Below are 27,722 nucleotides of genomic sequence, written 5' to 3'. Positions count from 1 at the left end.
CATCAGCGAAGTGTGCCCGCATGTTAAGTAAATGATAGGAATAATTCACTTTTGTATTTGTATTGAAATGGCATTTTGTTCAAATTTACACATTAAATTCGTCATGTAACTATAGAAAATTACTGAAGCCATGTCTTCCGGGACATGTCTTTGGGACACACAAAAAAATTTTACATTGTGTCAATATTTCTCTCTAGTAATTTACAGAATAAACAAAGACACATCTGCCCTACATCAGCATCTGCTCGCACAGCAAGCTAGCTTTGCAGAATAAGCTGAGTGCCCACAGCGTTATTGGGGAAATATCACCATACCATCTTGTCGTCACACACACTAGCAGATTCAGCTCCTGTAACATATCAACAGCATCGATGTCAACACCTTTCCATCTCTCCATTCTCACCTGAAGTAACAATGGTAATTTTTTAATTCTTCTTTTAAAAGAAGAGAAACATCTACACACACTCAAAACTGCACTCAGTTCAGAACTAAACTAAGAAGAACCTTGTTTTGAGCGAGTAGTTTTTGTTTTGTTTTGTATTGTTTTGTTTTGTTTTACAACAGTGAAATACTTGCATACCTCTTCAAACGCTCAAAGTGTCTTTGAAAATGCATTCATCCTCTAAATGCACTGCTTTCCCCACCATCAATAATCCCCTGTCACTCTCCATGGTACTGCAAGCATTGAGTTCCACTCAAACTTTCTCTTATTTTTCATCAAGACAAACTCACTGGCCCTAACATTTGACTGAAAGGCGGGACTTTGAGTTTGGTGATATGGCAGCTCAGAGGGTCCATCAGGCAAAATGGCTACCTGCCAGTTACACTTAACATCTTTCCACCAAGTTTTGCTCTGCAATTTTGTATCAAAAACAGTTATATAACAAAAAGTTTATGCTCTGGCAAAAGAGTCAAGCTAAGATTTAGGCTTCTCTCTCAGTTTCTTTCAAGACAAGCACTGCCAAGATGCCTTGAAATTAATAGATAGCATAATTTTCACATTTTCAATGTATTGACTTTGCAGCTATATGCATATCTAGAGATACACTTATCTTTTTTTTTGTTTTTTTTTATGGATCTGATCCACTTCTGATATCTCAGATATGAATGTTTGTCAATACTAATATTTTCCAATACTAAATCATCTTAAGTGAGCATTGTGATTATGATCATTTTTGCAGTTGTTATTTTGCCAGGTTTCTGAAGTCTGTTGAAAATCACACATCACTTCTAAAGATGGCAACGGATGAACTATACTGTTCTAATTTAAATGTTTTTCAACGCACTTCATTAAAAAAAAAAAGAAAAAATTCTAAAGTGAACTGAAAACAATGTCTGTAGCTGCTTTATAATCTCAATAGATTAACAAAGGCAGTTAAAATAAACAGTAGCAACTGTTTATTTTTATAGCTAGGATACAAAAGAATGTGTTGAAAGGAAAACAGGATGTGTTTAAATTATCTAGACAGTCTAACACTGTTGTATACAGATTGTGCTCTGTAGTATTGGCATCATTTGGTTGAAGAGGACTTTTGATCATCAAAGGTACTGTTGAGTCTAGCTGCAACGTCCTCAAATAACCAATTAGCATTTTCTACGTTTATGATTTGCGGTGTGCCCTGTGATCTTTTTATTGAAAATAATGTATCTTGGCTCAAAAAAAGTTAAAGAAAACTGCAATAGTAAAAGCATGGCTAACGCTGGGCTTTGAAATCAGCCTGTCAAGCAAAACAACAAACAGCAGTGTATGTGCAAAACAACTGAAGCCAAGCCTGAAACCGATATTAGATCAGATCAGTCCCATCTCTAAGCATTTCTTTTAATCATAACAATTTCACTGAATTGTTGCTGCTTTAAACATGAATGTGACTTTCTTTATAATAGCTTTATAATAGCTCTCTTGCCTAATTTTTTTTAAAGATATCATTTACTAATAATAATAATAATAATAATAACAATTTAATATAATTTAATCATTAGTTTTCCATTTCAACAGCATGTTTCCACAAGGTATTTTTCATTTCAAGATGTTTTATTCAAGCTTACTCATTCAAGTTTATTGCATGGTTTGTCAGCAGGACTGAAGGTGGAAGGTAAAATGCTACTTAAAGTTGAGGTAGGGAATCATTCTTTTCTTTTACTCTGTGTACAGAGGTTCCTCATCTTAATAGTAGTCTATACATTTTGTAATCCTGAACAATAAGAAATATAGTTAAACCCCTCAGTTTACTGTAAATCTGTAAAAACTCTGACCAATCCAAACGTTATATTTCGCAACCTTTCCCGGCTCTCCTCCTCCCCCTCCCGCAGCACATATCTGACAGCCACACCCTGCACATAAATAGTGTGGTGGGATGAAAATACAAAGTAGTGAAGAAGAAACTTGGAGGGCAAACATGGCTTAGAAAATGCAGGAAGGATTTCCCCGACCCGGCTCAGTTTATTTTCCTCCTCCTGCTAAACAGCCGAGAAAGACAAAATCGTTGGTGGAAAAAGTTGCAAACTGGAAAAGTACTCTGAGTGCGCAAATCTCAACCACAGCCTTTACAAAAATTTCTGCATCCAAACGGTGATCCGGATCACCATCACAATTGAATCTGTTCTTCTTTTTCACTTTTTCAGCAACTCCGGAAAATTTGAATAAAATCCGTCCATAACTTTTGAGTTATCTTGAACAGAAACAGATAAACGGCGGTAAAAACATAACCTCCTTGGTGGAGGTGAGAAAAAAGTCTTGGATCTCGCAAGGAGCAACAGGGTGCCATTTTCACCTCTTGCCAGCTCCCCAACAATACCTACCCTAGCTTTAAGGTCTAACCCAAATTAAAAGATCATTACAACATGCTTGCAAGTTAATTAATTTCATCCTACTTTTTTAATTAGGTGAACTCAGTCAAATCAAATATAAAATAAAAATTACTTTGAATGCAACACCTTTGCATTTTATTTATTGCACAATATGTTGAAAAAAAACGCTATTAGGTATGATTGTTTAAAGCCATATCAACATCAAAAGTAAACTCTAATCCCACACCCTGTTAAATGCATAGCATTATGTTGCTTGGTTTTTGCTAACAATGGTTAAGACTGAACAGTCATTACTTAACCACACAATCACATGTAATGACTCACAGTGAGTTTTTGGCAGAGCTGACAGACAACAGTAAAATGCCTTTAGCAATCAGCAACCATTTGTCTTGGTGATTTTAAACAAGCTCTGATGAATGCTACTGTGGACCATCCTTATGCTATCCTGTAGGCCAAAAGCAAAACGCACATCAAAAATAAGGATTTTGATGCTGCATCTTCTTTTTCCTGTCTAAAAATGGATGGGTTTTTTGGGGTTTTTTTTTTTCTGTCAACTCAGTCTACATCCATTTAAATTAGGTCTGCTAGCTGTCATGTTGCACATATAATTTCTCACATATCCAGCAGTGCCACTTACAGCCATTTTTACAAGCCATGTAATGCAAGTCTTACTGGATGATGTTGCCATTACTCAGCTGTGATGTGTTATGGTTGCAATCCCTCTACTATTTTAATATAGTTGACATGCTTTTTTTGGAGAAAATAAGGATAAATAAACAGTTGTATAATCCAAGAATACCTGAATCGATTCATTTATATCTATTTCTTTTTGGAACTTTTTAAAAAAAACTGATTAAATAATACAAAAACATTATTAAAAATAAAATAGTGTTCTTCCATCATTTTAGACAAGCTTTGATGAAATATCCATTTCGACCCTGCTGTTACCTTATTTTTTTTGTTTTTGTTTTTGTTCTCAGCTGATTTCTAATTTTACTTCAATCCTTCAGGATTACCTTCATCTATTTAATGGCTTCCTGATTGCATGTCGAGTTCTTCTGTTAGCTTTATTAAAATTTAATTTCTGCAGTAATTAAGCAAAGCGGCACTTCTTTTCTTGAGGGGAACTCGGGATGTTGAATTGTAGGCACATTAATTAAATGTGATGGTCTTGTAAATAAAGCAAGCTGTGGTTTAACTGCAATGTTGGCATAGTGTCCAGAAAGAATGCTTGGGAGATTGTGGCATATTAATGCATCTCCACAGGGAGTTGAAGAAATGCTTTCCTGTGTTTGTGGATAATCTCATCTGTAAATATACTTCTGTCATTGCTGCATGGTATTGTATTTGAGGTGATGAGGCATGGCGAGCATCCCTTTCAATGTACTGCAGAGACTGGAGTGTATGTCTTCAGTGAAGATCAGCATGCAGTCAGCTTACCACACTAATCTAAAATGTTTCCTCACTCCTATAAAATCAACCGTCCTTACACAAGCTGTTGTTACGGTGTGGGCAGCTAAAGTAAAAACTGGTACAGAATGCAAATGTGAAGCCTTCATCACAAAAAAAAAAAAAAAAAAAGAAGGAAAAGGAAATACAAACAATTTCTCAGCTTCAGTTGTGACGACAGGTCATCTGTCTTCTACCTCTGGGCAAAGACGATAACATCTGTTAGCACATATGGCACATAAGAAAAGGGAAGGCTTGTAAAAAAATAAAAAGACAATGACAACAAGGATGGTGAGCAGAGGACAACAATCATATGCTGATTAGACGCAGGGCCATACATCTTTCCTGCTGACATTGTGTGCGTATGTATGTAAACGCAACAGCAGCTATCTGATTCGACCCTCCTTTGAACGCATGTCAGTAATATCTTCTTTAAAAGCCTCTGTTTTAGATGCCAGATAAGTCCATCTGAATTAAGGATGCATGTCCTCTTTGTCTGATAAAATCTTTATGTGAGGAATTGATGCACAAGAATTCCTGAATTCAAGTCTGATTAGGATCAGATGGTGGATAAACAACTACAATAAAACCAATCTAAATGGAAAGAGCCATGTTTTGTTTTCCTGAACATCGATCTATTCAGGATCTCTGGCTGTAACCCTTTCATGTGAGTCCTGTGCAGGATATGTAACAAGGTCCTGCTAGATAAACAGAAATGGCCTCCGCTGCCTTGCACTAACACAGCCAAATGGCCATATGTTCTGTGACCAACAGATGCTCGCTTAACCTTCTTATGACGTGCCACAGATTCACAGCTAAGCCCATCATAGCCAAACACTTCATGATCACGATAGGTTTTTAAAAATTACAATGTTTAGACAAACAGTATGTGATAAAAGGAAAGGTATGAAATAAGAACTGTTTGGTAAATGTAGCTCTAATCATCTCTCCTGAAGCACCAGCTTTTCCTTCAAATACAAAGAGTATTTGGCTCTTAGTTTTAGGAAAAAATACAATGTAGTTTTACATTACGTAAAGGCTTAATAGTTCATCTTTGTTTTATGAGACATACAGGAAAATACTCAGAGACTGAAAAAATAAATACATGACAAAGGCTTACCCAGTAGGGTTCTTTAAAAGACCTTGTTTGTTAATTTCCCGCAATTATGTCATTATGACATACATTACATCAGATAAGTGGAACAAATAGACTATGATAAAGGGAGCTGGTTTTGTTCTTTGGTTTCTCTGAATGTCTCCATTTTCATGAATTATGTTTGTGCAAGTTTTTTTTTTTTTTTTTTTTTTTAAGTGCAGCCTGTCAAAACATCAGGTCTGCACTTTGGGTTTTTTCATGCTTGGGTGCATTTTTTTATTCTATTTTATTTTATTTATTTTTTTTGCAAGTAAAGAGAGGGGACTTCAAGACCTTTATTTTTGAGTGAAAAACAGTCATGCTCATTTTAGAGAGGAAGACCACATTCCTGGAAGGAATTTACTGTCATTCTGGCATTTGGAGTAATGGGAGCAAAAACTGCTGAACTGTTATGGATTAAATTCAACAAAAAAGGAACCAGGTACTGAAAACTATTCCTTTTGTGACAAATACAAGCTTATCATAAGACATAAGTTTCAGTTGTAAGAAATACTATAAACCAAACCTATATATATATATATATATATATATATATATATATATATATATATATATATATATATATATATATATATATATATATATATAGAGAGAGAGAGAGAGAGAGAGAGAGAGAGAGAGAGAGAGAGAGAGATGGCATTATTGTTGTCGATGAAAACAGGGCCCTGCAGAAAAAGTTTGGGAACCACTAGATTAAATTTCTTTTTAGGTTAGAATAGACATTTGCAGATATTTTCTTTTTGTCGATGATGTAACAGAGAATCTTTCATTTCCTGTTGTATCAGCCTGACCTTGTTTTTTTACACACTACTGGTAACAAACCAAGCTGTTTTTATTGTTTTGTTTTTTTGTTTTTTTTTTTTCTTAATCTAGGATTATATCTACTATCACATAGAAACAAAAAGGCTGTGACTTACAGAGCCACAGATACAACAGGAAAAAATGCCATCTGTGTGTTGTAGAACCCTCAAATACTTATGCTGTATCTCTCTTGGGATTCTTGTGGGGAGCATTAGGGGAGTACAAGGTATCGGAGCCACTGGTACACGCCAGACAATGATTATATAATCCAAGAATGAACTGTGTCAGCATACTTGGCAAGAAGTAAAACACATTCCCAGTTGGTTCTTGCCCACACTGGGGTTGCCTCTTGTCACCAGTTTTGTGTGTGATTTTCATGGAAAGGATTGTGAACATGACCGTGAACTTAAGTATGCACTGGGGTGTTTTACAGCTTACTGGGAAGTAGTTGGGATGAGAGTCAGGACCTTGGACATTGAAAACATGGAACCCTCTTATAAAGCGGATTGCTCCCTCCTGCTTCTGAGGGCAGAGTTGTTGCCTCAAGCGGTGGATTTAAAGCCTTTCGGGGTCTTGATCATGGTTAAGGTAAAATACAACATCTGTTTACTCTACACTTGCACATAGCACTGTGGTGAGGGTTAATGTAGCAGTCTATGTCCCAACACACAGCTGTTTTCACAAATATGATACAAACAGCTAAACCGGTTGCTTGGGTCCCAGACAGGACAAATCGTAGATCTCAGGCCAAAATCATGCTAAATAATAACATTATAAAATCTGTAATAATAGAAAGAATAACCATTAACGTTGCTAAGGTAAGAGTAAACAAACTAAGCTAGATCACTGACAAATTAGTTCTCCTTTCAGTAAATCAAGTTTAATCTTTAATTCAGATTTGCTAAAACTGTGTATTTTTCAATTGATAAAATGTAACCCATAAATGTAGAGCATTGAAGCTCTTTAAACTGTGGTATTTTATTGATCTGTTGATTCCTATTTTAGAAACATTGCCAGTACATGTGCTGCAGGTCCATCAGTGCATCCATCTGCATTACGCTGCTGAAGCTGGGAAACAACATACCTGTTTAGCCAAAATGAAAAAAGTACATGAAGTTCAAGCTTTTTTTGTAAAAAAAGAATATCCCTACTATAGTGACAACTGTACAAGTGCTTCATGCTAACAGATGAAGACGTTTTTCTTTTATACCAAATAAAATGTTGCCACATGTCAGTGTCACAGTTTTGGACTGAAGTGTTAAGGGAAGATCTCAGTGATTTCCTGTTTGGTAAATCCAATTGCAGCTCAAAGAGCAAATCTAAGTAGCAGCAACACTAGGTTTCTTATTGACCCGACACAAGCAGATGACAACCTGCACAGCATTGACCCAACACAACAGGCACATGCAAGCTCTGCAAGGCCACTTACACAAGCTACACACATGCATACCCAATAATTCTCCCTTTCTCTAGATATCAGGCATAAGTTGACATTAAAAAGCAGGGGTCATATTTTCTGTTTGAACTGGCGGACCTTGTTGTAAAATATGGTGCATGGACCATTTTGTATGTCCAAAGAAATTATCAAACATGGTCTTTTGCCAAATCAAGGGTTAGATGGTTGTAATATGAACCCTGCAGTGACAGCAGCAGCACATTGTGTTGACAACAAGTCACTGAACCGCACATGGAAACTCTACTCAAGACAAGCTCATCACTACAGCTGACTTTACTTTTACTATTAGCACCCATTCAAACCTAAAAGCTGTCATAATATGAAAGCTGGATTATGAACATTTACACCATACAACCTCTACTTCAGGCAGTACCAGACTACTATAAGTCGCACAGTCTATATTACCACACAATGACACAAACCAGACTGTTTTTGAACACACTTTGTAACTGGTTGCTAAACTTCTGAAGCTTAAAAAGTGTTTGATGCAGAAGCAATATGGTGTAAATACCCCTGATATACAGTAGCTCTGGCTTAAACTGCTATGGCTATTTTTTAGGTTATTCAGTCATAGTGAAAACTTTGCACTTTTGATGCTCCCATCGTGAACAGCTGTTAGCTTTCCTGTACCAAACTGGCAAAAAAAAAAACCTATGTGTTTTAATGACAGACCATGATGCCAACATCTCAACTGTATAACATCCATGCTAATAAAACAAACCTGAATAATCAAAGCAGTTATGAGATGCGTCTAGCCATGTGGCCAGGGGCTTTCAACTATTCATAACTCCAAACAAGCAGAGACAATGTAGGGAGGGTGCAGTTTAATGAAGTAGTTGAGTATTAAAAATGTTAGCTATAATGACATGTTTTACTTCTCATAAGTAATAACTTCTCATTAAGTTGTAAATGCCTTAAAGTTAGTGTTTGTGTTATCGACAACGCATGGAAGTTTTCTTTTGGTTTTTTAGGTCTTGGAACCAAATTTGTGCCATTTTATTTTCCACATAAGCTACTATAGCTAAATGGCACTGGTGAAAACATTAGCCAGCATGTATGAATTTTAATAGGAATGACCTTGTAGGCTTAATGTTCAAATGAAGCTTCGGTCAAAGTTCAGAAAAGGCACATCTGATCCATCTCTTCCCCTATCTTTCACACCACTTGGACTTTTCCTTTGCTACCCTGCTATAACCTTGTTTTATACCCTGTCAAACCCTCCACATCAATCATAATGTCACTAATCTGTTGCAGTAATCATCCTTCTTTTCCCACCCAGCCTATTAGTCCATCATCTATTCTTTTATAAATGTCACTTCTGTTGCTATTCATGTTCAAGACACATACCATCTGCCCCCCACACTCCACCATTACCTGTTGCCAAAGGTGAAGCCAGCAGACTTAGCCTTGAAACAACACTGCAGTCTAACACAAACTACTTAAGACTCTATTCTAATTATTGTACGTCAATACTTTTTGTGTCAAACTAACCTTTTAAAATCCACATTTGCCTTTTTTTTATATTCAAATATTAAAATCACGGTTACATTTTACTTTTACATAGTTAAACGCTGCATAGTCCTTATATCACACAGCATAATCTGCAATTTTATGTATTGTATTTTGAATTACTAAGCTGTTAGGATAGCTGGTGAAGGTGACACACAGGCTGTATTCGGCTGCCAAACAGTAGACACTACTGTTCCAACAACAGCTTCATATCTGAGCATCCTCACAGTTTTAAAGTGGTAAAATTAATTTGTTCAAAGGATGTTTGCCTAAATTGCATAAATAGCTCTGTCTAGGGGAAAACTTTGGGTTTTTCGCAGTTTGAGATTTTTTTCCTTTCAGCTCCAACACTCATAAAGAATTAAACGGCCATTTCTCCCTCCAGGAACGGTGCTGGTTTTATATGAGTTTCTGTTTGTAGCATCGTATCTTCAGTCAAAGCCACGAGGGAGATGATTACCATTCTAATGTTTTTCTGATGTTATGAGTGGGGAAAAAAAAAAACAATCCAGCCACTGCTGAAGTGTGTCAGTATTTAGTTGGAAAGATGCATATTGCACTCTGGGTCAGCAAGGCAATGTCAAAGGAGAACAATAGAAAAAGGAAAAAGACACTCCGGACTTGAGAGGAGGCTATCTTACTACGCAGACATGTCCACACATAGATGATTCAAAAGGCTCCCGAGTCACTGAGTGCTAAAAAAAAATCAGGCATTCACCTTTTACAAAACAAGTTCCCAGTACACATGGCAATAACTTATTCTCCATCTTTCTGCTGCCTCTCCAATACAACATGATTAAATGTGATGCTTCTATTGTGTGGTAAATAATGCAGTTCTTTATTTATTTATTTGAGGTCAGCACAATCTTTTGGAACAAAATGGTGTCTGCATTGCAATACAGCAGCTCAGATGCTTCATTCAAATGTTTGAATAACAAAGTGCACGTCTCCATGTACACATTTCAACAAGAGACAGCTACTTATTGCTTGGCTTTTGTGCGTGTCCTCGTTGACACTGTGGTAGTAAATAAGAAACGCTTTAGCATTTGGATATTGAGAATGACTACATCTAAAAGCTAATTCCATTACCACACACCAAAGAAAGCCAAGCTTCATCAGCAGCAAGGCTCAGACTTACTGACAATTACAGCCCTTAATCTAATATATCGACCAGCTCATCTCTCGCTCTGTTTGTCTTTCCATCTCCTCTCGATGCAAATCTTTCGTCCCTCTTCAACCCGCTATCCTTTCTCTCACTCCACTTTCACGGGTTTGTCGTCTGTCTCCTCCTTCTCCTTCTTCCATCTCCTTCACTCCTTTTCCTGTTGTCAGCTGTCTTTCACAACCTCGCTACGCTGTCTCCTGCTTCCCTCACCTGTCACCCTCAAGGGGTTTAATCATCAGCTTAATGTCGCACCCTATTTAAGGAATGCTGGAAAACACAGGCACGTATCCTCTCTGGTTAGTGATCTCTCAATACCAAACACTTTCTTTCCCCCCCCCCCCCCCCCCCCCCCCCCCTTTTTACAAGTAGTGAGCAATGTAAAATGAATGTTTACCAAAACGGAGCCCTCCTACATTCAGACTGTTCAGCTGTTACATATGTTTGGTCACAGTTGTTTTAGGCTTGATGCATTACATGGACACAGTGCTGGGTTATTCACTTGTCTGACAATGAATGACAGACAAATGCATAACTTGATGCCCAATTTGTCCATTCAGATGAGTAGGAGTTGAGAAGCAGGTGATATCTTGTATTTTTAAACATTATGGATATAATCTAACATGAGATTTAGACAACACAGTTTATATAGACAGAGTCCATGTTCTGTAAGAGCTATCCAAAGAGAACCTTGAGTTTGTGCATTTCTAATCTACCTAGCTATAACACAGCTTCACAGCTTTGCCTCTTTCTCTGAGTCAAAGTATGATCTACCCGTCATTTGCTGCTCACTCCTATAGCAGGAAAATGGACACAGGCAGAGAGAGGGAGGAAGTTGTTGAAAAGGAGCTGGTGTTTTAGTTATTTAGAGATGGTTTAAACTCAAAGTCCCGATAAATGACAAAATAATGCTTCCTGTAGAGAATGCCAAAAACAGGATCTAAATAAAGGTTTGAGCACGATCACCATTTATATCAGCTTCATAAAGAACAGTATGAAGAAGAAGTATTAAGCTGCAGGCTGTGATCCAGACTATGAAGCAGCTCGAGCCCCAAAATAAACCATGGTCTTGTTGTTAAAGCCCGAAATCATACAAAAAAAAAAAAAAAACCCACTCAAAATACAGAGTGAACAAAATTAAATCAATAAAACCAGACTGGACTGCTGACTTTTTTCAGGTTTTATAACATTGCAGACCATAAGCTAATAGTCACCCAACCAATAAGAGAGATCAACACTGTGCACATTCAGAAGTCTGATGCAACAACATCACAAGCACGTTCTGCAGCCACCATCATATCTCTGTAGGTATGACTGTCATCTCTGCCTGCAGTGGGTTCAACCTACACACAATCGAAATGTTTGACAGCATAGCCGTTGCACAGGAACAAAAAAAGTAATTATCTAGTCAGTTTATGGATTTAACAGTGTTAGCACTTGCAGCTTTTCTTTATGAGTTATTGATCTTAAAAGACCAAGATAGACATCTTGTAATGAACAAATTTTATTATTTTAATGAAATACAAAGAAAAAAACAAAGCAATTTTCAGTGTTTTTAATGGTAAAATGTAAAAGATGGACGTGTTTCCTCTTTCAGAGGTAAAAGATAAAAGTTTCACCTATTATTTAAGATCAAATAATGACGGTAGGTGAAGGCGAAGCAACGTACCCTGAGATAAAGAAGACTCTTATAAGGTAAACATGGATAGAAATATAATTATACAGACACAATTCTTGTTATTTAAAAAAAAAAAAACAAACAAGCATTTGACATTTCAAAGGCACACATAAAGTTCTGAATCTAAACACAGCTGTAAACTCCAAACTGACAAAATTCAGCTATAAATTTCTCCCAACCTGCTAAGCAGTCGATATCAGTATTTTAATTTAAAAAAAAAAAAAATGGAATCTTATTGAAAGGTGATGCCAATCATTTCAGTGAAGCGATAACATATCCAGCATTCCCATAAACTATTACAGAATTCAGCTGAGAAGTAGTTACTAAGCTTAGCCCAGAGCATTAGAGAATCTCTTCTCCGACGAAGTCTTGTTAAACTTTATACTTCCTTTATTCCTAGCCCTCTGTGTCACTGTCCATTTTATAACAAATAGACTCTATTTTTACCCTCCATATGGTTTATAGGTGATAATACCCTGCAAGGAAGCAAACCCTGACAAATTGAAAATTCATGACCATGTGCATATTTCACCAGCTTAGTGAATGTGGCATTAATGCCACATTCACAGCCATCTGCAGCAGCTCTAGTGCCAGCCTCTGGCCAGCCTCAACAGCCTCAACTCAAAAAAAAAAAAAAAAAAAGAAAAGTCTTTTCACATTAATCGACCGGGCTTAAATTTCCAGATGCTATATCCGCCTTTGACACGGTCGGCCAGGTGATTTTATGAGACAACTCACTGAAATGTTGCAGTGCCAGCTCGGTAATAAAATGGAAGGTTGGAATGAAATATGAGACATTCCACTACTGCACATTTCTTTTGTTTGCTCCATGCGGAAGCCAGGTGAATGAAACGGGAAGAGAAAAAAGGCTTCCTGTAACAAGTAATACAGCACCGCTTGCCTGATATCTGGTGCAGTATCACTGTGGGAGGAAGGATGGGATCATAAATAGAGTCATCTCTTGGAAATATTTCCTCTCACATTAAAAGTAAAGCTCTACAAAGGAAAAAAGAAATCAAACTTTTATTTTGTTTTCCTCCAGATAACTTTTGCATCAAATTTACTCCACAACCATGTCTTGATTTCAAGCCATTTTGAAGCAGCTAAATTCTAATTAGTTCAATATGGCACAGAGTCGCTAACTGCATTTTTCCAAAACAACTTGTCTCAACTCAAACACATTTTTATTATTCTTCCAGTCAGTTAAGGTCTTTGGTTGGCAACTATTTAAGCTAATTATCTTGGTACAAAATGGAAACAGCTCTTGATCACAACAATTCTCATGCATGGCTGATAATGTTGTAATTTAGTTACATTATTTGCATTTGATAACATGGTGCCCATCATAATCTATGTCATTTAGTTGACAATTAGGCTGCAGGCCCAATCAATGCGGCATAACGGTGATAATAATGTGCGCCATATCACTCTAGCCATTTTGTAAAATGAGCAATTGGCAGTGGCAGAACAGGGGAAAGTTTGCCACAAAGTTTAATCAAAATCTGATTAAGCAAATATTTTAGGTTTATTGTATTTCACTGACTATACTCACATCATATTGATGATTTAATTTCAAAGCTCATTTCCAAATGGCAAAGCGAGAAAAAAACCCAAAAAAACTGGGATAAAACTGGGAAGAATAATGGCACCATAAGGCACTCAATAAACACATAAACACACTTTGACCTTAAAGATAAAATATGCCGTGTTTGACATATTAAGGCCATAGTGGGAAAAAAACAATGAAACTTACAGTCTGTCACCCCTGAAATGAACTCCAATAAACATACTTTAACTTTTAGACAGCTTCCTTGAGAGTTGAGGGGAGAAAGTCTATGTCCCATTTTGCACTTTGACTGATTGATCTTAAGTAGCCATATTTCTCCCTAGTTCAGAATAAGACTGACATAACAAGGTCATGAAATGCCAAAGGGAGATGGAGATATGAAAGGAGGTAGCTACAAATATCTCCACAGAAGTAAACTATAGACAGAAGATGTCAGACAAGCTGCTGAACCATCTATACATGAGGTTAATATAAATGATACCACTCAAGGGGTAAAAGTTATGCGTAATTTATTTCCTACTGGATCAACTAAACATAGTTATTAATGATGTTGAGAGACATATCCTTATACAATAATATGACATATGACATTTCATTATCGGGAGAATTAGATTCACAATAAAGTGGTTGAGGTATGTTTAAGCAGAGCATGCTTCATGTTGGTGGTTTAATGGCAAAATCCACCTTCACAAACTTAAAACATGATTACACTATTTGTCAGATTCATGTAGAAGGTCGGTATCTATTTTGGGTGTCCACAAGTTCATTATCAAGTAAGAGCTGAACAAACTGAAAACTATGTTATAATGAGTAGAGAAATAAAAAGCGTACATAATTTAAAGGGGTGCTATTATGGTATTTGGAGTTTTCTGAGCTTTCTACGGTGTTACAGTGTTGAATCCTCATCAAACAAGTAAACGGCACTGTTTTTTATCACCTAAACGCATGTTTGAGTTTGAGTTTGAGTTTTAGCACGCTCTCCGTTCGGTTTCCATGGCGACGAACAACACATCGTTTTAGAGAGTTTTTTTCTACTTGGAAATCCTTGTGACATCCCAGAGGATAAGGTTCGGTGATTGGTTACCTTCTACTGGTTAACAAGGGCATGTACAAATACATCAGGCGGGTGGAAAATGTTGGATAAAGTTATTTCCAACGATGGCTGGTGAGTTTACCAAAGACAGACATCCTGCTGCATTCGTTGCTGTGGGTTGCTGTTTTCCACTTCGTTTTCAGGGTCTGATTCAGGTTCCAACATGTAGGGCTGTATGCTATGTGTTGACATTGTATTTTGTTTTTTTTATTGAGTTCATATTAGCCTAATCCTTCTGTTTATGAGATGTTACAATGACGGCGAAAGCAGTTGCGGTGCGCGCTCCCAATGTAGTGCAGTGGCGGGAGGCGGGGCTTAATGCGGAAGAGTCTCAATCCACTCGTTTTGCCCACAGGCTGATCTGACAGCCTACGGAGAGGGTCGGTCTGAAGTAAATAAAGCGATTTGTGACAATAACTCGATCAATCCCAGCCCTTCTGGTCTCAGAAATAAAAATAAATTAGCCTGAAATGCACATAATAGTTCCACTTTAAGTAAGTGCCAAGCAAGGTGCCAAAACTACACTAACAAGAATGACTTGTCATCTGTGTACTTTTTTTTTTTTTTATAGCTGTTTCATGTATTTTTTTTTTATTTGTTTTTTTTTATTTTGTTCTCATATGTATGCTGTTTCTATGCCTTTGCTGTTTATTGTACAGCACTTTGGTCAGCTGTCTTGTTTTTAAAGAGCTTTAGAAATAAAATAGCATGGTATGGTATGGTATGGTATGGTATGGTATGGTATGGTATGGTATGGTATGGTATGGTATGGCACACTGTTTCTGGTAGAGCAAAAAACAAAAAAACCCTGTATTTTCAATATCATTATTTACTACTGAACCTTGAAAAAGATATGTCAAATTATGTAAAATTATCTTCAAGCATATGTTTTCAATGAAATTATCAAGTATTTTAGCTTGAATGCTTAAAGAGCTAAAAAAAAAGTGAGCATTCTAATCTTTTACATGTAGTTTTAATAAAATGTTATAACCTTATTAACGTCTTGCAGTGACTGAATATTAAATGTGAAGTTGTAATAACAGAGAAACATTCCAGCTTACTAGTGAAAAAAATCCTTTACTATTTATTTAGTTGACTCAAGTGATGATAAAAAAAAATTATTTGAAATCAATGTACTTCTGATATTGAAGGTCAGTTAAGATAAATAGGAAGTTTTGCAACAAATCCAGTGACACTCTGCAGAACTCAATCAAAGCTTAACATAAGCAGCCCTCGACAGAAACGACTGCTAGAATGTCGTATTGCCTTTGAACCGATGTCCTTCTTGTGTGTAACACCTATCCCCATGGTTGAGAAACTGACAGATCGAGGCCAGCCAGTGGTGACAGTGGCAAATTAAGATGTATTGCTTTTACAGGGATGATGAAATCAGGACATCATAGGGGGAAACCAAGAAACTAGTTGGCCGTTCTCAACATAAGAACATCTATAGATTCTTCTTTTTGTTAGAAGCTAATCAGAAAAAAACCTCTGAAGAGCCTTCAGTCATTTGATTTTCACCTCTCTAAATTTATATGTGACATTATAAAACTCCTTTATCTTTTCATTTATTTGATGTAAGAAATTTCAAACACAGTGTGTTCATGGGTTGTCATAAATGACCACACCTGAATCTTTGCGAAAGGATGGAAAATATTCCTCGGCAGTGTCAGGCTGTTTGTCCACCCTCTTACCGTCTCCCAGTGGCCCCTGTGAGTCTGCATACAGATTAAAGTTTCTTTCTGCCTTGGTCTCTCATGACTTGACAGCGTAATAAAACGCATCTGGGTAGCAGCACCATATTTGAGAACTATATCCACAAGGTGAACTGAGGCTGGCAAAGATTGCAACATATATATATATATATATATATATATATATATATATATATATATATATATATATATATATATATATATATATAGATAGATATATAGATATATAGATATCTATATATCTATATATATATAGATATATATATATATATAGATATATATATAGATATATATAGATATAGATATATATAGATATAGATATATGAATACATATATGAGCTTTTTTTCTGATTTATATTTGTTCTCCTGTGAAAATCAACTTATTTGCTCATGAAAGCAATAAAAGAAAATGTTTCTTTGTATTCTGTAAAAGAATATTACAAAGATCAGTGAATGTGCTGTGAGTGTATATGTTTTTACATAGAAAATGTTTTTTTTTTTACTTTAAACAAATAAAAACCCAGTCCAAAATATTGGTGAACTGTGTGTAAACATATCAGGGGAGGCAAAATTGATCCAGTTTGACATTAATAAAAAAAAAAGCCCTGAAAACTCTCCATAGACATTGTAAATAAATAATATAAAGATCTTTATGCCTCAAGGACAAACACAACATCTTTTGTGGCAAAGGCTGTATATAAACTAAACTTCCATTTGTTTACAAGTAACCTTCACAAGACGCAATCAATAATTAATGCTATTTTTCACTTTGTAGCAGTAAGCTATGTTGTGGGTCCTATATATCATGTACCTTTAACTCAGATGGAAATGGAAATGGAAATGTTATTGACCATTAGAAGCTTTCCAGTTTCTGGTTCTGCTTTGCCTCTTTACAACTGAAGAACTGTTGGTTTGCTTCTGGTATCACAGGAGTAAACAAAAGAAAAGAGAAGTCTGGCAAATCTGTAACTGAGACTAAACTGTCCCTGAGCTTTAGAAAATCTGATGATTGGATGTTTGATACCCTAATGTTCTTTTATGATAGTTATTATTCAGATAGGAGCAGTGGGGGGAGATAAAGGTGCCACCTGAAATGTTTCTTTTTCCTTCCATCCTGCCTTCCCCTGCTGCGGTGATAAAAAACGCCACCTTTCTTTAGAACTCCTGTCTAAGCACCCGACCACGTCACCATGGTAACCATTCACTAGCAGTTATGTGCCTCCCAATCTCTTTCCGTCTCCTTCTCTCTCTCTATCTTCATCTTTTTGCTCTCCCCCTGCCTAATTCCTCCTCGTACGCTCTCCTCCACAGTTCTTAGTCCTTGCCTTGTGCAAACACCAAAACAATCCTTGATCTCTGCTTGATGTGAGAAGCAGGTTTATCCTCAACAAAGATGACATGAAGCCATGAAGGAATGTAGGATTCTGCTGTGCTAAAGATTCGCCACATGCATACTGGGCAAAATATAAGTTTTGGACAGGATGAGTTCAAAGAATGCAAACTTATGAAAGTAAAGAAGAAATAAAAACAGCCTTACAATTGTGACCAATTACCTTGTGATGTGTTCCAATATGTGATTCTAAACTAGTTGAATTAACAAAGGGTTATTGAGACTCACAATATCATCACATTATCGTAGTTCCAACAAATTGGTCTCATCAATCACTGTAATCTACTGATCTATACCTCAAGCACAAATATATTTATGCAATTATTTTTCATGGATGTTACAAAGCTACACCCATCAGTACAACATGAATATGAAAGATATCTTGTAATTAGCTACGATACTGTGCAGTGCAGGGCTACGAATGTGATGAGGTACCATTAAATGTGAAATAAAGTGTAGTTTTATCTAATTCATCTCACATTAATTAAAAATAATTCCTTTTTATTTATTTTCAAAGTTGTAAATAATGTTATATCAATGGCACTTTTTATTTATGGTTTCTTATTTGACCTGTATAAAGAAGAAGTAATGAAAAATATGAATAAATAAATAAATTGGAACTTTACATATACAGTACCTGTCAAAAGCTTTGACACATTTCCCAGGTATCAGTTTGAGCCACCTCTCTAAGGAAGGAGGTCACTGACCCCGGTTCTGGTTGGAGCTACTCCAGCAGAGCAACAATCATAGTCCAAAACACTGTTTCTGTTTCACATGGACTGATTTTTTTTTTCCTACAATCAAACCCTAAGTCACCCATAACTAACTATTCAAACCAGTTATTAGCTGCTTTAATAAGAAGCCACAGCATGTTTGTTTCTATACAAAAAATAACAAATAACGTGTGAGGTGGGGAAACATTTAAATCAAAGATTAATCAGCTATTACAGACTTAATTATTAAAGTAAACTTTTTATTTTAATTGCCTAAGAAAAAAAATCCATATATAAAACCTAAAAAGTAAAAACTGAACATGCTGTGAAAGGAATGTGACCTATCAACTTCTTTCTTATACAGGTATACTGGACACATCGAAAATACTTAGGATGTTCTGTCGCTGAGTATAAAGAAGAAAAGAAAAACATCTGGTTCTATATGTGAGCATATGTTGGCTGTAATTATGTAACTCACCTGTAATAAGAGAAAAGCTTTATATGTAGTGCAAGAATCCAATTAATACAAGTTTTGTGCTTGTTAAGCTCAGCAAAGTGCCTCTGATACCTTACAAGTGCAGTAATTAAAAGTCTCTGTACCATATTCATTATGGCAGGAGTATATGAGGGCGGTTTTAATTGCTCTGGGCTACGCAGTAGTAGGCCATTGTTTCATGATCTCATCTCATGCTAAAATTTCTTCTCAGTGATAGAAACCACCTTTACTGTGGAAAGCTGTGAAGATCTTCTCGCCAGTTATTGATAATTATAATGATGTTTTTCAGCTAAATCCTCCTGTAACAATGCAGCCTCAAATCTCCCTCCATTATTTTAATCCAGGTGATGCGGGTTTAAAATATTTCACATGCAGATAAAAATGGACATCATCACTGCTTTGCAGCCAGATTGTATCCATTGTCATCCATTGCTTAAGCCCAGAGCATGGCATTTTGACTGCAGAGGCTCCCAGTATTTACATAACTATAACGTATAGCAGCGGCATTAACACCAGTAATAACAGTGTTATTATTTACTTTTCATCTAGACTGTGGGAGAAAAAGAAAAATGTTGCTGTTTTAATGTATTTTTAAGCATGTCATACATTTTTAAGGTGAAAAAATAATGGCTTCAAGCTCAAGCTTAAGTTAAAGAAAGTGTAACAAATACACTTGCTATGGATAAAAACAACTGCAACCTGGTGTGACACTGTAAATATATGAAAGGTTAAAATTATCTTGCAATTAAAGGTGGTGCACAGAATTGTAAAAGCACTGAATGAAAAAAAAAAAAGAAAAACATATATAGAGGCCTACATGTCAGGAGAGTAATACATTTTTATTTTTTACATTAATGATGGGTTAATGGGTTTTTAACTGCACATCAAATGTAAGAAGGCTAAGTGACGAGCAGGTATTGAAGTCCTTTCTGCTTTGCTGCACTGTATATGATGACCGCACTGCAGTGAGGACTAAAAGATGCCATGACATTTACAAGCCCTTTTAAAGTTTTATGCCCATTTCAGTGGCAGCAACGTGTTCTTCCTACACAGATATGAATTGTACAAGCTAAATTACTGTTCCACAAAGATCTTCTGAATGGGAGGCAGTTTAGAGCGACCTCCCTCAAAGCTTTTCGACTAAGATGTGCAAATCACTGACAGAGAAAATACAGTTCAAGTCTCGCCCAGAGGGCAACTTTATTACCTCACCTCCCACACAATTTATGACACAACACCAAAAGGGTAAACTTCTAATAACATAGCCTGGCTTCTCTGACACTAACGAGTGGCTACAGTCTCACAGTCACAATTTACTGTCAGTCACAGAATCTCCTCCACCTTCTCAAATTGCTTCTTAGATGCTTCACAGAGAAGCAATTTGGCATGAAAAATGTGAGCCAATGTGAGAAATGGTAAAGAAAATGTGTAGAATTTAAATCAACCCAAGTAGCGCCCCTTCATCGGATACACATGAAACCAGATCTATACTTTTTTAAATTTATGCAAGGTGTGTTAATTAAAACAAGCATGCTTTAAAATATTATTTCTCATTTTCCTCGTCTTCAAATGAAGGATCTGCTTTATAGTTTCTCCTTTTAACATTGAAAGCATCCCTAAATATGGTTATGATATCTTTGTCTCCAAGGTTTTCAACAACCCAAATAATTATCAGGGATTAGCTGAGTATGAAATGCCTTGGGGTGGAATGGAAGATGAGGGACTGTGTTTGCCAGAACGACTTGCTGCTGCTGAGAGGACGACTGTGTGATAAGCTATTACTGTATATTAAACAGAGGGAAGCGGCCAGGGTTGTGCATTTAAAGTGATACTCTGTCGTTTTACTATGAAGCATGTGGCATCAGTAGGCTTAAAAGAAAGCTTAATTATATTCATTTAAAGCATAATCTACTTTCCCATTTATGATAATGGTTTCTGTACTGTTCTTTTCAAACACTGATCGTGCTTTCCTTTAAACCAACTATAAAGGAAAGCAGTTAAATGTACTTTTAAGCAATATATTGAGAAGTAACAGAAGAGAAATTAAAGAGATCTATGTCTGCATGTCACCAAAAAAAAGAAAAAAAAAAGTTTTTGTTTTAAGTATCATGTATGTGTCATATTTAGTATCATATTTGATACTTAGAATTTCTGACTTTTTATATCACTTTATGGTAGAAAATGTGCTTAAAACCCCGTGTCTGATTATTGTCACCCGTTGTTTAATGGAAACCAGGAAAGAGACCACACTTTTATAATTTTGACCTAATAACAAGATTATAAATGGCAACCTCCCACCCCCACCCCACCCCAAAACAAAAAAAAAAATGCAATTCTTTTCACGTTTTTTTAAATTGCCCAACGAACACCTCAGATTAAAATATTTGCCTTTTCTCCCAAGTCTGTTCTTAAATTGGGTGTAATGTTGCTTTTGGTAAGGTTTTTTTTTCTGTTTTTCAGAAGGAAAAGTTAAAAAAATGACTAAAATCGGGTGTCGTTTGAAAAATATCGGACATTTTATTTTGAGACCTTATTGTCCATTACAAGCAGCATTCCCTATGAAGTTGCTCTCATTCACTTCCAAATATTTTTATTCTTTTAGTCAGACGGCTAAAAGCACTAGAAAATGGGACTGGAAAACAGTCAATTAAAACCCTTTGTGTCAACTTGCTGGAGCATAAGGCATCCACATTTTATAGTTACATGGTCCTCTGAACAGACCAATGCTCAACTTACTTAAAGATGTTTATGTTACTTTACATACATGTATGTCATGAATGTTTTTCATCTCACAGAGAATGCTAGAAGCAACATTTCTGGAACATTTTTTCTCTCACAATCTATACCATTGCAGCATCCAATATCTATAGCACCCCAAACGCAACATATTTCTTTTCCTCAACACACTAACAATAATCTGTATTTACCTGTTCAATACAAATACTTGTTTCAACAAATCCATGCTTAAGGAGCTGAATGTTTAAAGCAAGAAAAAAATCTATTAACATGGCAACCCTGATACTAAGAGATGCTCATGTACATTTGACAACTTTTCCTCATATTGATTTTCCATTGTTTTACTATTTGAAATTGATATAATTGTTTCTCACAGTTAGGTTGCTCACAGTGCATTGCTATAACCTCTATTTCTCCATCTCTTTCACAAACACATCAATAAAGCACCCATCTTTGGGCATTCTCTCACTAAAAATAGCTCAAAACATGCATACAAAACAGGAAGGATTGCTTTGGTTTTTGCATAGTTGTCAGTTGAATAACTTTGTCATTATGTTTTGTTTTGATTGATATTTCTTTTATTTAAAATAAAAAATATCAAATTAATTAACAAAACAGCCAAGAAAAAAGTTAACATTTGTAAATATTCAGATGCTTTTTACTGGATTTTCATAAAGCATATCAAGGTACAGATGAAAATACTTTTTGAGCTTTGATCAGTGCATGTCTTCAGTTTGCATAAAGAAATGCTTCCACACTGCAAACACAAGAAAGCAAAACTCATCCCAATGCATTTTCCAAAGTGATGCACCAAAAAGGAAACACTCCATATTTCCAACAGCAAATTTTACACTGAAATGGATCTCTGCATATTGTCTCTAGATTTCCTAAGAGTTGCTCAGGTTTGTCTCCTGTCACTATATTAACACTTGACAAAAACACGTATACAGCTTATTTTCTTATGAGGAGAGTAAAAAAAAAAAAGGCTTAAAGGAATATTTGCCACATTAATCAGAGCGTGACTGTGGTAACCTCAACAACATAGTAAAGGCTAGAGCAAAACTGCTCAAATCCTAAATAGCAACTACAGAGAGCTGAGTGCTTCTTCTAAAGTGAAGCTCAGCAGTAATCTTATCGCACAGGTTCAAATGCAATTACTGCTTTTTATCAATACAGCTACACTGTGTTGACTCAAAATGCTTTGTTATCTGAGAGGGCATTTACACAACATGAAACTCTGGTTTGCAATTCAAAGCCGACACCCTTTAAATCACAAAGGGGTTTGTTAAATAGCCAAGGAAATCAAGCAGGAAATAAAAGAGGAGGAGTATAAATAAACAAATAAATAAAAGACAGCAGCTGTTGCACTGTTTGTATTTGGAAAGCAGAAAAGTTACTCGCACCCCAAACGCAGAATTGCACTGGCCTCCCCGGTGTGAATTTTCATTAAAAGTTTTCCGGCCCAGAGCAGAAAGCTACACATAGAAATGTCAGACACAAATTGAGATTCATCAATATGCAGCGCCAGTCTTAAGAGATTCCTCTACCCCATAATGAATCAAGTGCTGTCTAAATTAGGCCTTTAAATGAACTATTCAAACAATTCAGATCCAGTGGTCTCAAGGTGGATACTCTCAATAATGCTGCAAACATCATTCAGGATATTTATAATGTAGGACAATTCCCCACATCCATATGTCTGTTAATTAAAACAGGCATAGAAATACACCATCTCAGTGACAGTACAACCACATTTTACTCATTGCGATGAAAGCTTGAGCATCCACTGCTGAGTGGAAAAGTACAATCAACTCCCTGCAGCGCAGCCACAAATATGGGCAAGTTTGCACAGCATCGCTCATGTTTGAACCAACTTTTTCAGGTCGTCACCTGGAATGACCCCTGGGTAAGTAGAAGTGAAAATTAAAACTACAAAGTATGATGAGACTAAGCTAGATAAACAATGACAAACAGTCACCTGGAAAAATGTAAAATCTTTTAAAATTCCTTCAAGCTCAGTTTCATGAGGATGCCAAACAGAGAGACCAAGGCTTAAAAACATGCAAAAGTTTAGGCCAGGGGTGTCCTGCTCCAGTCCTCCATCCTGCAGGTCTTCTATGTCTCACTGCTCCAATACACCTGACTCAAATTAATCAGACATTGTGCAGATCCTCATAAGCTTTTGGATCCATTTGATGTAAGCCAGGTTTGTCGGAACAGGGATACAATGACAACCTGCAGGACTTCGGCTTTTGAGGGTTGGCTTTGGACACCCCTGATTTAGGCAGTGTAAAGGATGGTGCAATATCCTAAAGAGAAATATTTTTAAGTATGATGAGGGTGCTATGTTTTCTTCTAATACAGTGATAAAACCTATAGAAATATCCTGAAACTTAATAAGTTTAGTTGGGCTGATGATTCAACATCACAGTTTAACTTCAACACTTCAAAGATGTGTTGGAGCATTTACTGTTCTACGATGTTGCACATTACTGTGAAAAGGAAAGTTGTTAATGTTCACAAATCGAGAGAAACCAATAAGAAGACAGTTAAGTGCTCACAAGCAGTAACCTGAATACATTTGTAATGTCATATTTTTTCCAAAGTTGACAGAGTACATGGGAAGGATTACCATCTTAGAGCTTTAGTAGCAATCAGAGTTTCAAGCAGTATTTTACTGCTAGATGAGAAAAACAGAAATTTAAGATGAGATGAAAGCATAGAAGAAAGAAAACAAAATGGAAAAGGAATGAAGAATACCTTAGTCATTAGGTTATTCTCAAATTACATGTGAAAATCCACAAAGGGCTTTTTAACAGATGGTTGCTAAAGATACGTTTATTTCATTTACACTCTCTAGAGATTTACAGATCTACAGAAAATAGCATTGCAGTAAGATTTTAGCAGGATCTGCAAAGTGCAGTCAAAACAAAACCACCACTGAGGGTCTTACTAAGTTCCTGACATGCAGGGAATTCATGATTTACTTCATTTCCTCCTTTTTAAAAAATCAAAACCATAAAAGACACAAATATAAAGGGTTTTTGCTGTTACTTGAGATACTGTATGTCGCTGCTGTGTGACACATTATAGAAAGGTAAAGTATTTTACTTATATATTTCCTAAACTCTATAACCTGTGAAAATCATGTGAGCTTTTTTACTTGTTGGGTTGTTTACAGCAACAGCACATTTCAGATAGTTGTCCTTGTTGTTAAAAAAAATAATTTAAAAAATCCCAATTTTTCAAGTGTTAAATTCTATAAATGGAAACAACTTAGTTCTACTTTAGCTTGACATGTTTTTCTGGACATTCACTTTGGTTGAAAGGTTTTTTTTTATTTTTTATTTTATTTCTGCACCTGTTGTTTATCATGGTCTGGAGACCTGTCAGCCACAAGTATCTGCACGCCCTGCAGCAACACATCAGCTTCCATGATTTCTGCTGCGGGCTGTTGCAAAACATGAATTATATTATAGTTCCAACTATAACGGTGAATAAAACTAAAGAGTCTAATTTAAATGGTAACATTTTCAGATGAATTTAAGATGATGAACATATGATAATTATTTGACACAGACTTCCTTACATTTCCTCATGTGTCTTCCTCACATCTATGACTTACTGTCTCTTATCATTTTCAAAAGAAATTGTTTTCGCAATATGGTTATAAAAATAACCAATCAATTTTCTCACAGAGAAGTTCAGGCTTTAATCTTGTCACATGATACACATATGAAGTGATGAGATAAGATAAGGACAAATTTAGCTTTAGCTTGGGAATTTCACACTTAACCCAAAACTTTGTTCACCATGAAGCAGAATTTTGTGTGGGTACACACTGTCCATGTCTTCACCACGACATGTCTTAAAACCATCTATTCAACGCTGTTGAATCTTTCAAATCAGCAGAAATTTCCATTTCATGGTTTTACACATTAAGCACCACCACTTCAAATTTCCATCAGCATCACAGACTAGTTCAGAGAAGTCATAGCAGAAAAAAAAAAGTTTTACCAAATGTGGAATTTAGCATAGCTCTGTTATTTTGGGAGTTGTTTTTTTTTTTTTTTTTTGAAACACCAAAATGTTAAGTCATGTTCAAATTGTACAAAGAAGTTGATTTCTGTGAAGCATATTACTTCCAAAGAAATATTGGTCATTTTTTAAGGATTTTATCGGTACAACAAAAGAAAACATGATCCTACAAAGCTTCACGTGAATCATGTGGGGAACCGCTCCAAACATTCACAACAAGCAGATACCAGCAGATAAAATGTCCAAATCACAGCCTGCTCCATCTTTACTGTTTGGACAACTCTCACACAAACTTTCTACAACACAAAGCAGAGAAAGCTCGGTGTAACCTCAAACTTCGACAAGGCCACAAAGATGGTCTCGTGCCGCTGCATGCAGAATGATCTCGTGCAGCAGCAGCTGTCACGCAGAGCGTCAGCAGACATTCAGCACCACGGACAGCGGCCAGCCAATTTAAACACCCTCAACTCCAGCGTCTCCTGCCAAACTTGCAGTTTTCTTCCATTGAATTCCCCGTTGGGGATTAATAAAGTGTTTTTCATTAATTTTGCATTTAATTCATTAATTAAAGGCTGTCCTAAAATCCAGTTTACGTGAGCTTCTCCTGTTGTACGTTTCTTTTACTCTTGACAAACCAAAAAAAACTAACAAGGGACATGAAGGGTTACATTTTAATCCACCGAAAACACATATGAAGAAACAGACCGCACAGATAAACCATAAATACAAACACGTGCAAGTTGCTGTACAGGCTGTAAAGTTTGGCTGCGTCCTTGCTAGCGTGTCAACTAGCAGGTTATTTTTCACACCTGTTCGCTAACTGAGCCATGAGCACAAGCTAGCAAGAAAATATTAATAAAACTTCATTTCAGTGTGCCTCTAGTGTAGCCTACTGTCAATTTATGTCTAGTTTTTATGCCAACAGAGAAAGTGTTTACTAGCAAGTGAATGCTACCAGGCCTGTTTTTACAACAAAGAGTGCTTAGTGTTGCTCTTTCTAACAGCTGTTTGGCTAATTATCAGCTGTTAGAAAGGTTTTTACCCTTGAAAGCCGATACTTTTGTTGGTTGTCCATTTCGGCTGCTGAATTGTCCATTTATGAAAACAGTGAAACCATGGTAATGTAGCCAGGCCTGAGCTAATAGACAGATGTGCGGTGCAACAGCAGAGTTTGCGGGGTTTAATCCTCTCAATTAGAAGCTAATGAAGCACGCTGACCATCGTGTTTCCAAAACTCACCTAAGACAAAATAGGGGAGTTCGGTGTTTTCCAGGTCGTCCACCACCACGACGTCTCCGGGGAAATCATTTCTGACAGAGAACAGCAGCTTGGGCTCAGAGGCCGACGGACTGTGCATGATGCTCAGGTCGTTCTCCCTCAAAAACGGCAGCGCCGACACGGTGACACTCTTCATTTTGCACTCCGTGTCCTGGCCCTGGTCCTCGTCGCCGTTAAGACAGCGGACATGAGACGCGAGGAAGGCCAGGAGGACCGAAACAAGCCCCAGCAGCCGCAGCAGCGGTCTCGGCTCCATGTTGATGCTCGCCATCTCCGTCGCTCCTTTTTCCTCTCCCCCTCCTCGCTGTTTCTCTTGCAGGCTGCTGGAGTCTCCCAGCCCGGTGGATGAGAGGGAAGCTGAGTGAGTGAGCGGGAGTGTGGTACACCGGCGGGCTCTCACAGTGCAGAAAACAAACGCCTCTTGTTTCTATTCAATGATCAGTCACATGATTTTTGTAGATACACTGCTGTGCACCGACTGTGTGGCTGTTTGGTGGTGTTTTAATGCCTTTGACCCCTTTACTGTAATTGATCGATAAACTCTCTAAATAGCTCTGTAATGGCTCAGCATAGATTCCAAATAGCAAATCCACCCAAAGTAGCCCCAGAGTCTCATGAACAAAAGCATTTTCTAAATTGAATTTAATTTCATATTTGCCCTCACATTCAAATTTGCA

General features: G+C 36.7%; 1 protein-coding gene across 1 annotated transcript in view; it reads right to left on the bottom strand.

Moving 5' to 3' along the window:
• The window catches only part of astn1 (astrotactin 1), a gene marked incomplete at both ends in the record, with an annotated part of 379,418 nt that extends 352,102 nt beyond the window's left edge, over positions 1 to 27,316 (bottom strand). Inside the window, one exon of the mRNA XM_079244285.1 lies at positions 27,007 to 27,316. Coding sequence (XP_079100411.1) covers positions 27,007 to 27,316 — 310 coding nt within the window. The remainder of the gene's footprint in view (positions 1 to 27,006) is intronic.
• Between the last annotated feature and the right edge of the window lie 406 nt (positions 27,317 to 27,722).

Source organism: Telmatherina bonti (assembly GCF_933228915.1).
Source record: "Telmatherina bonti genome assembly, chromosome: 7".
Lineage (NCBI taxonomy): Eukaryota > Metazoa > Chordata > Actinopteri > Atheriniformes > Telmatherinidae > Telmatherina > Telmatherina bonti.
Note: the sequence above shows the minus strand (reverse complement) of the source record. Positions and strands in the feature narration are given on the sequence as shown.